Below are 14534 nucleotides of genomic sequence, written 5' to 3'. Positions count from 1 at the left end.
CTCTCTCTCTCTCTCTCTCCCTCTTCAAACATTTATTGTCCTGATCTTTTGTCCCCTTTTTTAATGTTTGTTACTCTCTTGTAATACCTTTAATCTTCAGCACTTATATGACCTTATTGTGTTGCAAGTGCTGTAAAACTCTTAAGTAAAACTAAATCTCTCTCTCTCTCTCCCCTGCGTGCGTGTGTGTGTGTGCTGGCAGCCAATCCATCACCAGCGTGAACAGCCACAAGTCGATGCAGTCCTACCTGACGGAGCAGAGCGCCGGCTCACACGAGACTTTCTCCAGCTCCGAGACGTTCTCCTCCGCCAGCCACTCCAGCACAGAGTCCCTGCCCAAACCGCCCCCGCTCCCGCCCAAGAAAAAACACGGTGAGTCCAAAGGCTGTTGAGTAGCTCTCTACTTGATAAAAGTCATTAACCCTGTCCGTTTGCCCAGGGGTCGTTTTGTACCCCCGGGGTTGTATTCTTCACATTTTTAGAATACTTTTAGTGCTAACATCTCTTTGAAACTTTCAGTATTTCTCTAAAAATCATTTTGACTTGATGGACTGCTATGCAAAGCATACGGACTGGATTATCGAGTAAATTTCCCTTTGGGAAGTGGTGGCACTGAGTTCCCCACGTCGTATGGATACGATAGTAACACACGACGTAAGGATAAGGTTAATATATGTGAAGCGTGATGATGAAATGGATTACTTCTTGGATTTGAAGCCTATGGAAATAGATACATCACGCTTATAGGTGAAATTTTTGTAAGATTTATAAGTATCAAATAATAAAAGGCATGTTTAACTTAAAGAATCTGGCATCAATAGAAAATCTACTAATTTGGTCACGGTGTTGATTTTTTACCAATGTATCGATGATTTGGAAACTCATAGACATTGTTTGTGAAGGAGAAAAGAAACGCTTGAAATGTTCGCTCCCCACTGGAATGATAACAACGACAACAACATAACAACAAATGTGAGGTGATTTCTGTCCACTGTTTCAGTCTTTCTGTTGGGATGTTGTATCCCTCTCAGCCTTGTTGGTCCTGACAGGCACGGTTGAAACTTGCATGTTTAAATCATCAAATTGTGTCAATGGGGGCAAAAAAGCACAGACATTAGAAATTGTTATATTTTAAAGCAGAAAAAATAGCATTGTTATCTCCCCCCTTGTTAGTGGTGGGCAAAATCCGGTTAACCTATCCGAATAATGAAACATTATCCGAATTCAGACTCTTAAACTCTTTTGCCCAACCCATCTGACGAAGTGAGTGCACCCATTTGTTGACGTGGTTCTAACCCGTTTCTCGAAGTGGTTGTAACCCATTTTCAGAAGCCGTTCATAACACATTGAAACGCCGAAGAGGTGCACTGATATTTTATCTGGATTTTGCTAAAGCGACTCATTGCCCAGCCCTACCCCTTGTTCTTTGTGTTTGTTACTTTCTTGCAACACCTCTAATCTTCGGCACTTATACGACCTTATTATGTTGAAAGTGCTGTTGAACTCTTACTACTGGCGCTCATATAACCTTATGCAGTTGCGAGTGCCGTAAAACCTCTACTAAGACAAAGATCTCTTACTAGAGTGCTGTTGTACTCTAATTACTGGCGCTCATATAACCTTATGCAGTTGTGAGTGCCGTAAAACCTCTACTAAGACAAAGAACTCTTACTAGAACTAAAAACTAACCTTCTCCCCCCTTCCTCTTCCTCTCCCTCTCCCCCCACAGTGCAAGCGTACATGCGGACGTTCGGAGCGCTGACACAACCAGGTCTCCTGGAGGAGGCCATCTCCCGCCACTCCATCACCTTCTACGAGGCCCAGTGGCACCAGCACCAGCGCGAGCTCTTCTACCCACGCTCCAACACCATCTCCGTCTTCTCCGACATCTCCTCGGGCTCCTCTGTCAGCGGGGGCGGCTCCTCTGAGCGCATCAACTCCATGCCACCCCTTCCCATCAAGATCAACAGGGTTTGTGCTTTTATTCTTATGCATTTTATACGATGTTTACAAAACCTGACCTAGTTCAGCAGACGACTAACCATTCCCACACTGCGCCTAATCAGCCACACCGTAAAGGAATGTGCCTGAGCTGCTGCCAAAACTGCTTTGATTACAAAGATACATTTTTATAATGATTTCAAAACAACTGAGTGATTAACTTCCTTATATAAAAAAAAAAAAAATAAAAAATAAAAAATAATCAGTTCCCTCATGCTCCTTCAGTGAATTATTACACCTGTGGAGTCTGCTTAAACGGAACATGGTTAATCCACAAACAGCGGCTCACTGGCTTGCGGGAGATAAGTAGCTAAACTGCCAGGACTACAAAGTTCTCTTATATAAATATGATACAGTCGCAACTGCAGTAACAATCATCTGTCAAACAGCCACTTCTCAACTTCTCTCCTTTTATTATTGCTATATGTGAGGCAGCGTGGGGGAATCAGGCTCTCGTCAAAATAATGTGAATTTTTATCAAATTTTTGTTTTTTGGCTCAACACCTTTCATGCCCATTTAAGAACTCATTTCTGTGTGGATTTTTCTGAAAAACGTTGATTAAAGGCAGACAAAAGTAATTTTTCAGTTACCACGGAGTCTTAAGCTAAGGAAATAACTAATCTTTGCCTGCCATTTTCCCTCTAATTTTCCCTCTGAAAACAGGTGACCCCCGCCTCTTTCATTCGCAAATATTTCGACTTGTATTCAAGATAAATGGATATTTATTTTCATCCGAATAAAGACAAGTGAACAAGCTTTAAGATGATACCAAAAACTCTACGTGCCCAAAAAATAACGAGAGCCTGATTTCCCCACGCTGCCTCACATTTAATCATGCATAGCTGAATGACGGATGAAATAATGTCTGGTGAGTCCATAAGGGCCGAGTGATGTGTTCAGTTGTGTCCTCTGCTTTGCTTCCAGTTGTCCGACATCAGCCACGGGAGTCAGCTGAGCACGGGGTCCAGCCAGTCCAGCAGCTCGGCCGGGGATCTGCTGAGTCTGGACAAGTCCACGGCCGCGGACAGGTGAGCCTGACCACACAGAGCTGGGCTGTACTAATGTCCAGCGGCAAAGTGGCGTAACTCTATGTTTTTGTGATTTTGAGAAAAATGAAACAGAACTAGTTTGGAGACAAGGCGTGTCAAGTCATGGATGTCTCTAAACACTGTTTGTGTAGAAATGCAGAGACGCGTCACCCTGCCATCAACAGTAGGATTGTAATTTAGGAAAAAATTTACCTTTTTATATACGACTTCAGTATTTCGGATGTAGATGCAATTAATTTTTTGTGCCTTTAAGGGGGTCAGAGCGTTCCTGCATTAATTTGGTCCATAATTGGGCCTAATGTGCTACTGTTTCCTCTCGCTGTGAATGTCTGTTCTAGGTAGGGCTGGGCAATGAGTCGCTTTAGAAAAATCCGGATATTTTAGTGCACCTCTTCGGCAAATAATAATATGAAATGAACCGCTTTGGCAAATGGGTTAGAACCACTTCCACAAACGGGTGAACACTACGTCAACAAATCGGTGCACCCACTTCGGCAAACGGGTCAGGAAAGAGAGTTAAGAGTCTGAATTTGGATAATATTTCATTGCGATTATCCGGTTATCCTTAATTTTCCGGATTTTGCCCACCTCTAGTTCTAGAATTATTACACACACCCTCATCCACCTTCCTTTCCCTGCCACAGTGTCAGCGTCGCCTCCCAGCCACAGAGGTTATCCCTGCCCCAGCCCGTGGCCGCGCGACCTCCGCCAGAGGTCAAAGAGGTGGCGCCCCTAGCCCAGCCAGAGATCCAGAAAGACTCGGACTCTGACTTCTGTGAGCTGAACCTGCTGGACGACCTGGATATCTCGGACCAGCTCATCCTCAAACAGGAGGTAGAAATTCAATAAAGATGAATAAGATACATTCCACTTGATTAATCTCTCTGTGGGGAAGTTTTGTACCTGTATATGGACGTCTGTACAGCCCTAAATGACATCAGAGCTACACTTCTCCCTCCGAGACCTAACTTTAACAACACACTCTATGGAACATTACAGCAACTGCAGCAAACCTGCACTTATCACTACATGGCATTGGACAGAAGGGCGAGAGCCCAGATGTTGCTGGATCGATAACAACAACATAACAACAACAACAACAACGTATATGGACGTACATACCATACCATACCATAACTACATGACACCTTACCAAAATACCATACTATACCATACCATGCCATGCTATACCATAATGACATAACTTACCATACCTTATCAGCGTAACATAACATAACATAACATACCATATCACACCATACCACACGCGCACGAGCACACACACACGCACACACACAAGGAGAATATTTTATCAAATTTACCAAATAAACTATTCCTGTCCTTTAAATAAACTAACTAATGTGTTGTTGAAAAGAGTGTTAAAAATCTTCACACTTACATTCTAAAACAATGTCTATGCAAAGTACATAGATGTACAATTCATTTGTACTTTTTTTCATTATGATTATTATTCGTATTATTGTAGCTATCGTTATTACTCGTTATGTTAGTATTATTGTCATCATTATTATGATGATGATGGTAATCCCTACCCTCACTTCTCGGTTCCTTTGGCCTGTTCTCAGGGAGGGAAATTTTCTGTAAATTTACGGAAATTTGTAATTTTGATTTGCTCTGTCATTTTCTGTAAGTCTTCTATCAATGGTGTGTTATTCTACTATCTATGTGTTCTAATCTACAATTGAATAAGTGTATTTTTCCAAATCTGTATAGCACGCGTAAAGTTCTGTAAATTGTGGACTGACCAGTTTCCATCGTTGGTGCTCTGTTGCAGGGAGAAGAAGGACCCGAGGTGCGCGGAGGAGCCGTGGATGCTCTGATTGTTCACGCCACCCAGGCTGGGAAAATCGGTAAGTGTCGTCGCGCAATAGCTGCCTCTGATCACACTTCACTCCATGCTATAATATTCTCTCATTTACACTTTTCTGATGCCCATATTCTGTGCAATTATTGCTTTGTATTATGTTTTATTGTGACTAAACTTACTTTGATTTATCCTGTTGTGAACTAAGAACGTGATTCGTTATATATATATATATATATGTTATCAAATTATGAAGTCAAGTTATTATTCCTCATGCTTTTCTTATTTATTAAGTCTGAGTACATTATTTTTTTATTTTTTTTGGAGAATTCTCTTTCCATGTCTTTTGTAAAACCTCAAACATTGGTGTGTTTCCTTTGAGTTATTTTGAAAAAAAAATTTCAACATAGCTTCAGTTTGATCAATCCAGCTGCAAAGATGTAACACTATGAGATTTACTGTGATTAATTCATCCATGTTCCCTGCCATACCTATTGGTCGCTGGATTTGGGGGCATATTGGATCCTTCCTTTTTATTTTTCCTATTACTAGGCTTTCATGAACCATTTTTTTTTTTTTCCCCAAAGATTAATTAATAATAAAAGTCAGCGTAAATGTCTTGGATTGACTTGTTCTGTATACACTTGTCATTTCATTTGTTTAACTCTTTGTTTTCTTTTGTCTTTGTTTCCGAATAGAACAACGTAGGCTGGAAAGTTAGTAACTGTTTAAAATCCTTTTTTTTCTTGCTAATTGGAGTATTTGCTTTGCTTGAGATTTTTTCTTTATATTTCACTTGAATTTAACACTAGAAAGGCCTCTGATATCTGTTGCTTAAACATATTTCTCCTATTTGCTCAAATTGTTGGATACAATTATTGTCTTCCAAGTGAGAATTGGAATAAAGAAAAAGGAATTTTTCTTTTACGTTAGAGATAGATAAATGAGAAATTCTCTTCTCTCACCATTCTTGATTTCGTTCATGCAGTTTGTCAGTGAAAAATGTAATGACATTTGGTCATATTTTGAAGCTGCCATGTATAAAGGTTTTGCTGGCAACAACTTTTTGGCTTGGTTCTGACTCTTGTATGTGTTCTTGACTGATTTTTAAAGAAAATTTCTTCTTTCTTGATTCCCTTGGCCTTGTTGGTAGTTCTAGGCTGACTTGAACATCTTCTGCAATTTCTTCTTATTGTTTCTTATAGATGGAGGCCATAAAGAGACCCCCACTAACCACTTAGTTTTCATCATCTTCATAGAGACTAAAGATTTGGCAGTTCTTTCTTCTTCAACTTTTCTTTGCTTATCGCATATTTTGATTTCTGTTGATAATTTCTATGCATACTTTCGGCACTTTTGCACTTTCACACATAATTATGTTTTTTTAAAAAGTAAAATCACTTAGGTTGTAGAGATCTTGCCTCTGGAGCAAAAAACAGAATGAGATTTGAGCGTTGATACAAAAATGGATTTGAGGGGACAAAGAAGTGAAGAGACTGGTAACGTGTCAACTGCTTCTTTTGGCTGTACGGCGGGGAGGGTTAAGGGGTCAGTTGTTAACCCCTGGTCTTATTGGAGATAGTGCCATGGCTGGTTGGAGGGCGCCACTGATAGGTCTACTTCTTTTCTTTCCCTCTTTTGATTCTTTGTGTCTGTCTGTCTTACTCTTTCCCAGCACTAAATGACCATTACTGTGTCGATGTGTCTGTCTGTCTTACTCTTTCCCAGCACTAAATGACCATTACTGTGTCGATGTGCTTCTCTTTACTCAAAGAGACAAAGAAAGAAAGGAGATAGTTCGAACATCTAGTGTGTACTGGCATCTGTTATGAAATGGTTAAAAAGCTCTTCTCTTAGTTGGCAAAATGCTGTCGATGAAATCTGTGTGGTTTCTGGCGAGTTCTGTGGTTTGGTCGTGTGTACTCTACTAGTGGGTTTTTTTCTGTCGCTCATGTGCCTGATCTTTCAACAGAACTGGGTAGTTGAAGGGTTTCCGTGGTAGAGCCTACTTTTTCTATCCTCTCACTGGGTTGCTTCTGTCTGTCAGTCTTGCTTTTATTTACCAGCATAAATGACTTGTGTAGATATGCTTCTCTCTTGTTTTGTCAAATCTGCGTCTAGACCAGTGGCTTAGTGCTTTTCGGGCAATAAAGTTTTATCGTGAAGCAATGAATGGATAGAAACTTAATGAAAGTTTGTCATGTTATTCACATTATAAAATTGAAAACAGTCGTCTAAATTCTAGAAATCTTGGTTACCATTTCCTTCAATAAATTTAACCCATTTTTTAAAATTTAATGACAAAAGGTTTCTACTTGAGCCACTAAATTTGTTTTATTCCGTATTCAAGTGGCACCCCGAGCCCCTTTGAAGAATCCGGAAGAATCCGGATCACGTCATCTCTCATTTGATCATTAATCATCGCCCTCGTCATGAGAATGTGGCCCGATTCACTTCCCTCTTGTCTGTCTGGTGGCTGTTTGGTTGTGTCTAGTGCGCGCAGATCAGATGTAGTTCTCCACTCTCGCCCAAGCCTCGCGCTGATTGGTTACTGTCTGACCTTTGGCCTCTTGTGACCCTTGTCATGTTTGTGGCTCTTCCTTGCCGCCTCGTCATTTGCTTTAGTTTTGTTTTTTCCTTAATGACGTGATGTATACTAAATTTGTTGTGTTTTCTGTGTACATTTGTTGTTCCTGTACTGTTGTACATCCGTACGCTGAAGTGTTAATTTGTGGTTGGTTGGTGGGTGCTCTTGTGTGGTTTGCTTCTTCTTTCTTATCAAACATCTACTGCCTTTATCTCCCCTTCTTCTTTTTTGTGTTTGTTACTCTCTTGTAACACCTCTAATCTTCAGCATCTATTTGACCGTATTGTGTTGCAAGTGCCGTAAAACACTTGCTAAAACAAAGATTTGAAGTTCAATATTAAAAGTTCCCCTCAACTCTGACTTTCATAGCATTAATATTTGCGAACTAGGGGGTGCTGATCTGATTGAGTGAGAGCTTCTCAAAAGTGGGGGGACGTAGCTCCCACAAAGAGATAAAATGGAGATATGATAGTATGCTCTCGAAAAGTTCTCTTCTGGTTTTTAAAAAAAGATTTAAGCCCTTCAATGAGTAACAGAAGGAGAGAAGTCGAGTATTGTTGTCGTTGTTCCAGTCGCGTTGTTGTGAATCTCTGAGGGAGGAGTTGTGGGTGGTGATATGAAAGAGTGACGCTCACACACACTTTTGAAGGTTGGGAAGGTATTCCGAGGAAGTTGGAAAGCCCACAAGTCAATATATTATTCTGAATAAAGAAGTGTGGCCAAATTGTGTGGTCATTCTAAGAATTGATCTATTAATGAATACTGATACTCTTGACGTTTTGCCCTTAAGTATTTGTGGAAATCTTTGTAGCTCTGACATGATTATTTGTGGAAATCTTTGTAGCTCTGACATGATTATTTGTGGAAATTTCTCTAGCTCTGACATGATTATTTGTGGAAATCTTTCTAGCTCTGACATGATTATTTGTGGAAATCTTTCAAGCTCTGACATGATTATTTGTGGAAGTCTTTCAAGCTCTGACATAATTATTTGTGGAAAGCTTTGTAGCTCTGAAATGATTATTTGTGGAAATCTTTTTAGCTCTGGCGTAAATAGTTGGGGAAAATATTCTTAGCTGTGGCATAACTTTAGGAGGAAAACTGGTGGTAGCTTGTCTGTGTTGCTGTTTGATTTTGTAACAACAGCCAAGTAGATCCTCGAAGATATTATTTGATGCAAAAGGATCTAAACATTTTTAAAAACTCGCATTTATGAAATCATATGTGGATGCCGGAGGCGACGGGTAGTTCTTACTTCTTTACCCTCCCTCTAATGTTCTTGTTTGTCAGTTGAAAATACCTCCGAGTGGGTGGTTGTTGGGTGCTGTGGTGTGGTTTTCTCATTCTTTTCGATGAAACGTCTGTCGTCCTTATCACTCCTTCTTCTTTTCTTTGTGTGCTATTTACGAGTGGTAACATCTCTAATTTTTTGTTGCTAGTGCTGTAAGATTCTTACTAATGTAAAATCCCCCCCCCCCCACTCTCCCGAATTATACCATGAGTATGGTAGATATTTCTCCCGCCGTGATATTTGATTTATTATTTTTTTTACAACATTGCACCTTTTGTTTTTGTTAAAAAGAATTTTCTTTATGACTGTGGCTGGAGCCACCAGCACCCCCCTCCCCCACGCTTGTGTTAACATTTGCTTTGTTTTCGCTGCCACTGGTTAAGGATCCGAGGGTGACGTCACAGAACAAGAAGGTAACTGGCCGCTGTCACATCACAAAGGCCACCATTTTTTCTATTTTCTAACCTGTTTTGCACACCACGACTTCTGAGTTAATTTTTTTTTTCTTGTCTCTGGGATTTCTGTGTATTTAACTCTCTTTTAACTCTCACACTAATATGCCGTTGACATTTAACCCTTGAGTTAACCCCTTCACTACCTCACCCGTGACTGGTCCTGGCTGTTACGTTGGGTTGTAGGGTCGGTACGGTCCTGAAGAGGTTGTGACCAGAGCTGCTTTCGTGTTGTAACCTGTATGGATGTTGTGCTGCGTGTAATGGAGATTGTTTTTCTAGGTGTTGCAAATGTCTACTGAGGCATGCTGATAGTGAATGGTTAGGAGATGACTCTATGCAGTAAGAGAATGAAATTGTTTGTCCATTCTTTTATGAACTAGTCTGCTTTGAAAGACATAGACCCATTGTTAAGGAAGATTTTTTTAAAATGGCGCTCATTAAATAAAATATTGTTGTTTATCATTCTTTATTCATGTATATTTGCTGCTGAGCAAATTCATTTTTCACTGTTGAGCCATCCTTTCCAAATATAGTAACAATTTTTTTTCTGATAAGAATATCCTGTTGTAATCCTACCCCCATGCGCGTTCTTGTGTGCGTTTGGTTGAGAAGTGCTTTAGTTGATGTGATTGGCCACTCAGTAGTTTTGTAGAAGCGCCGACACCCCCCCCCCAACCACTTTCCCCACAACCCCCGACCCAATTAATCTGATCCTCCATAGCCCTTAGATTCTCCATACATTCATGTTTGCTTTGCTTTGGTTACCCGTGCATGCAGTCCCATCTTAAGGCTTCTTTCTCTTTTAGATTGTTGAAGTTGAACACAAATGTTTGTGAGGCAGCGTGGTGGAATCAGGCTTTCGTCAATTTTTGGGGACATCGAATTATGAGTGTCATCTGAAAGCTTGTTCACTTGTCTTTATTTTGATTAAAAAAATATTCGTTTATCTTAAATACAAGCCCAAATATTTGAGAATAAAGGGGGTGGAGGTCACCTATTTTTAGAGGTAAAATTAGTGAGAAAATGGCCGCCAAAGATTAGTTATTTCCTTAGCTTAAGAGTCCGTGGTAACTGAAAATTTACATTTTTGTGCCTTTAATCAGCGTTTTTCAGAAAAATCCACGCAGAAATGAGTTCTTTAATGAGCATGAAAGGTGTTGAGCCCAAAAACATAAATTTGAAAAAAATTGACAAACCTGCGGAAAAATGCAAGTTTCTTCACTTTGATTATTTTGACGAGAGCCTGATTCCACCACGCTGCCTCACAAATATGTAACACTTTAAGCCTTTACTCCATTTTGAACCTTCAGCGTACTGATTCAGTCCTGATATCCAGTGACAATGACATACTGATGGAATGCTGCGATATTTGTTTCTATATATAGGTTTCCCTTTCCCTGTAATATCACTCAACCTTTTCAACTGTTTTCGGGCTAAGAATGTGCATTATGCAACCTCCCCTGTTCCAGTATTAGATCGGGCACACATACGTCTGGATCTATGGGTTTATGGAATTATTAATCTTGATCAATGAAGCTCAGACTGACTGCATGTTCCTGGATGTATTTTGTGCATTTATGATGTGTCCTGTTCCTTGTTCCTTTTGCTGTCTGTGTTTTTTTGTTGTTTTTCTCTCTTTGCTGTTGTTTTGACGGTCCTTGAATTTGATTCTCCGTGCTTTGGGCATGCGTTCTGTGCGCTTCAGTGAGATTTCTGGTTATTTCTGATCATTTCATGTTAAAGCGTACGATATATATAATTAAAAGAAATCAGTGGAATTTTTTTTATTTTTCAAAGTACAGGACATTTTTAAAAAAAAGAATCCCCCTTAATCAATTTGTGAAGCACGTTATCGAGGTTTTCTTACTGTTGATGTTTTTGCTGTAATTTGTAAACTTAATGTTCAATTTTTCTTATGAAATTGAGGAAAAAAAATAAGGACCCCCCCCCCCACACACACACACCCTACCCTACCAATTACGGAGAGGTGCTATACTTTGTGTGTGTTTGGTTGTGTGTATGCATGAGTTCTTACATGTTGTGTCCTTTGAAACATTTAAAAATGGATTTTGATAAGTTTCTGCTTGTGTGTGTGTGTGTGTGTGTGTGTGTGTGTGTGTGTGTGTGTGTGCGTTTGCGTGTGTGTGTGTGCGTGCGTGCGTGTGTGTGTGTTTGTGTATGTGTTTGTTTTTGTATGTTTTTGTGTGTTTGTGTGTGTGTGTGTGTGTGTGTACAAGTGCATGAGAGTGTGATTGAGTACATTTACGCTTTTCTGGGTGTAGACCCTAAAGAGATTGTGTGTATGTGTATGTGTGTGTGTGTGTTTGTGTGTGTGTTTACGTATCTGTGATTGTGTGTGTGTGTGTTTGCGTATCTGTGTTTGTGTGTGTGTGTTTGATAAAAAAATTTTTCTCAGTCTGTAGGCTAGTTCTTATGTGACATCGCTGTATATGTCAAAGTATAGAATGAGGTTCTTAGAACTAATTAAACAAGTGCATGCAACCATAAAGGCTGGCACTATGTAGAGCCGTCTCATAGAGGTTCCATAATGTTCCTGTCGTTCTTTCTGCTGGGGGGGGGGGGAGTTATGAAATATTGTAATTAACATAATTTCCAATATAATTTTGTACTGTGGGTGGTTGGCGGGTGCTCTGGTGTGGTTTGCTTCTTCTTTCCTATCGAACATCTATTGTCCTTATCTCCCCTCCTTCTTTTTTATGTTTATTACTCTCTTGTGACACCTCTAATCTTCTGGCGCTCATATGACCTTATGCAGTTGCGAGCGCCGTAAAACCTCTACCCAAAAAAAAAATTTTAACAAAAATTTTGTACTGCCGTAGAGCTAGTAATTGTATAGGTTACTACTCTGATAGCATTAGTAGAAGTATTCTTTTCCGGAGTACAGGGTGTAAGGAGTATGGTAAATACTACTTACTGTCAGTTAGTAGTGTCATCATTAATGGCATGTTAGCACAGTGTTTCAGTTTTCCTCTGAATTGTTGTCCCTACTGCTGTCTCTGTACGTCAGTGGTGTCCACTCGGCTGCCTATCCTTATTGCTGTTGTCATTATCTTTATAATTGTCATCATCATCATCATCATCATCATCATCATCGTCGTCATCCGTCATTATCATCATCATCATCATCATCATCATCATCATCATCATCATCATCATCATCATCATCATCATCATCATCATCATCTTCCATATCACCATCGGAATCTTCATCCTAGTCTGTAAAGGTTATTTATTTAAAAAGATGGTTTGAAGAGGTGAGAGTTCATTGTGTATGTTACATATACATATAATTTAATAATTGTCCTTGTAACTCCATCATGAAGTTTGTAATTAACAGTTTTTAAGGTTTAATTTTTTTTTTTAATTTCTTGTTATATTGTATTTGTTTTTTTGTGTGTTGGTATGCATATGTGAGGCAGTGTGGAGGAATCAGGCTCTCGTCAAAATAATGAGATTGAAGAAAACAGCAGTTTTCTCCCTGCTTTGCAATTTTTATCAAATTTGTGTTTTTTGGCTCAACAGCTTTTATGTCCATTTACAAACCCATTCCTTTGAGGATTTCACCGAAAACGTTGATTAAAGGCACAAAAATATAAATTTACAGTTTCCAGGTTACCCAAACCTCCTTCAATCCAAAATATTTCCACTTCTATTGAAGATGAATGGGTAATTTTTTCATTGAAAGCAAGACAAATGAACAAGCTTTAAGATTATACCAATAACTCAATATGCCCCAAAAATTGACGAGAGCCTGATTCCACCACGCTGCCTCACATATCAATGATTATGTCCTTGTGTTGTTTGTTTGTCTCCAAGTGGTTTTACAAGGATGTTGTATGTTTGTTGATGTTGTGGGAATTCTTTGAGCAGAGTAGAATGAAGTGCCTGTGGCAGTGTTCTGGTCATGGATTTTTTGTTTGAAAGTTGGTTACATTTTGTCACACCTGGTGTAAATAATTTTTTTTATAGAAAAGTTGCAGCTTACAGGAACAAATTTTGTGTCGTAATTGTATTTCTCTTCTCTTTACTTTTTAACAGAAAAAAATATTTTGTTTGATTTTGTGTGTGTGTGTTTGTGTGTGTGTGTGTGTGTGTGTGTGTGTGTGTGTGTGTGTGTGTGTGTGTGCTCCCTTTGATATTTGGAGTTATCTCTGTAGATGTACGTGTGCATATCTCTATGTTGTGAGCAAAAATTAGGACGAGAGTCTTGAAAAAAAAGGGAGGGGGGAAGGGATGGAGTTGGGGGAGACATAATTTACTTGAGAAGAGGGGAGAGTAGGAGAGATGAGGGGGAAGAAGAGAGAAGAGAGGAGAGGAGGGGGATTTGAGGATAAGCAGGAAGAGGGGATTAGAGGGAAGAATAGGAGAGAGGAGGGGAGGGAGTTGAGAATGAGGGGGAAGAGGGGATTAGAGGGAAGAAGGGGAGAGAGGAGGAGAAGGATTTAAGAAAAGGGGGAAGAGGGGATTAGAGGGAAGAAGAGGAGAGAGGGGGAGAAGGATTTAAGAAAAGGGGGAAGAGGGGATTAGAAGGGAGAGGAAGGGAAAGGATGTGATAGATTTGAGGAAAAGAGGGAAGAGAGAAGAAGAGGGGAGGGGAGAAGAGGGACTTGAGAAATAGAAGAAAGAGGGAAGCACTAACCTCTATCTCTATTCCTTGTGTGCTTGCGTCAGGTTCCTCAATGTGTACATTAATTGTTCAAACACAGCCTAAAAGCCACCATTATCAGGTCAGAGATAGGGGCCAGTTTGTTTTTACGATTTTCCGAAAAACGGATTAAAGAAGATAATATCGTGCTGTGGCTTGTCTTGTGCGGGCTTTGACGTGAGCGAAAGCTTTCATGACTATAATGTTTATCTTTGACCACCCTCCCCCCTCACCCCCTCCCCACTTCCCTCATCTTGGGACCTCCCCCCTCCCCTTCCCACTTCCCTCATCTTTCAGCTGTAACCATGTGCTTCTTTTGTACAGATAAATTTTATGGTTCGGATGTAAATTCTGGAACCCTGATTTTGTGCGGATGATTTAAAGTCTCAGAAGTGCTTTTTGGGAAAGATTTGCTCTCAGATATTTCATGAATGATAGATATTTCTTCAACAATGTATGTGTCAAACTGACGGAATGTTATGGCTTTTTGCGTTTAGGCTTTGCAACACCATTGGTGTCAATCAAAAGATTGTTTTCAAGCATCCCAAAAGTTACGACGATATTCTTCCAGCTGCTTCAACCCTCAAAGTTTTTTTTCATTTTATTGAAATCAGGCAGCGAAGAAGAATTGTGTTTGTGTGTGTGTTGTGGGGAGGGGG

The 14534-nt window shown here is 39.9% G+C and overlaps 1 protein-coding gene across 1 annotated transcript in view; it reads left to right on the top strand.

Moving 5' to 3' along the window:
• Positions 1–14534, top strand: part of LOC101848483 (rap guanine nucleotide exchange factor 1) — a gene marked incomplete at both ends in the record, with an annotated part of 37112 nt that overhangs the window by 14196 nt on the left and 8382 nt on the right. The window contains 6 exon segments of the mRNA XM_013090107.1: positions 203–372; positions 1730–1971; positions 2927–3030; positions 3696–3885; positions 4847–4922; positions 9138–9167. Coding sequence (XP_012945561.1) covers positions 203–372; positions 1730–1971; positions 2927–3030; positions 3696–3885; positions 4847–4922; positions 9138–9167 — 812 coding nt within the window.

Source organism: Aplysia californica, unplaced genomic scaffold (assembly GCF_000002075.1).
Source record: "Aplysia californica isolate F4 #8 unplaced genomic scaffold, AplCal3.0 scaffold01145, whole genome shotgun sequence".
Taxonomy (NCBI): domain Eukaryota; kingdom Metazoa; phylum Mollusca; class Gastropoda; order Aplysiida; family Aplysiidae; genus Aplysia; species Aplysia californica.
This window is presented reverse-complemented; position numbering and strand designations above follow the sequence as displayed.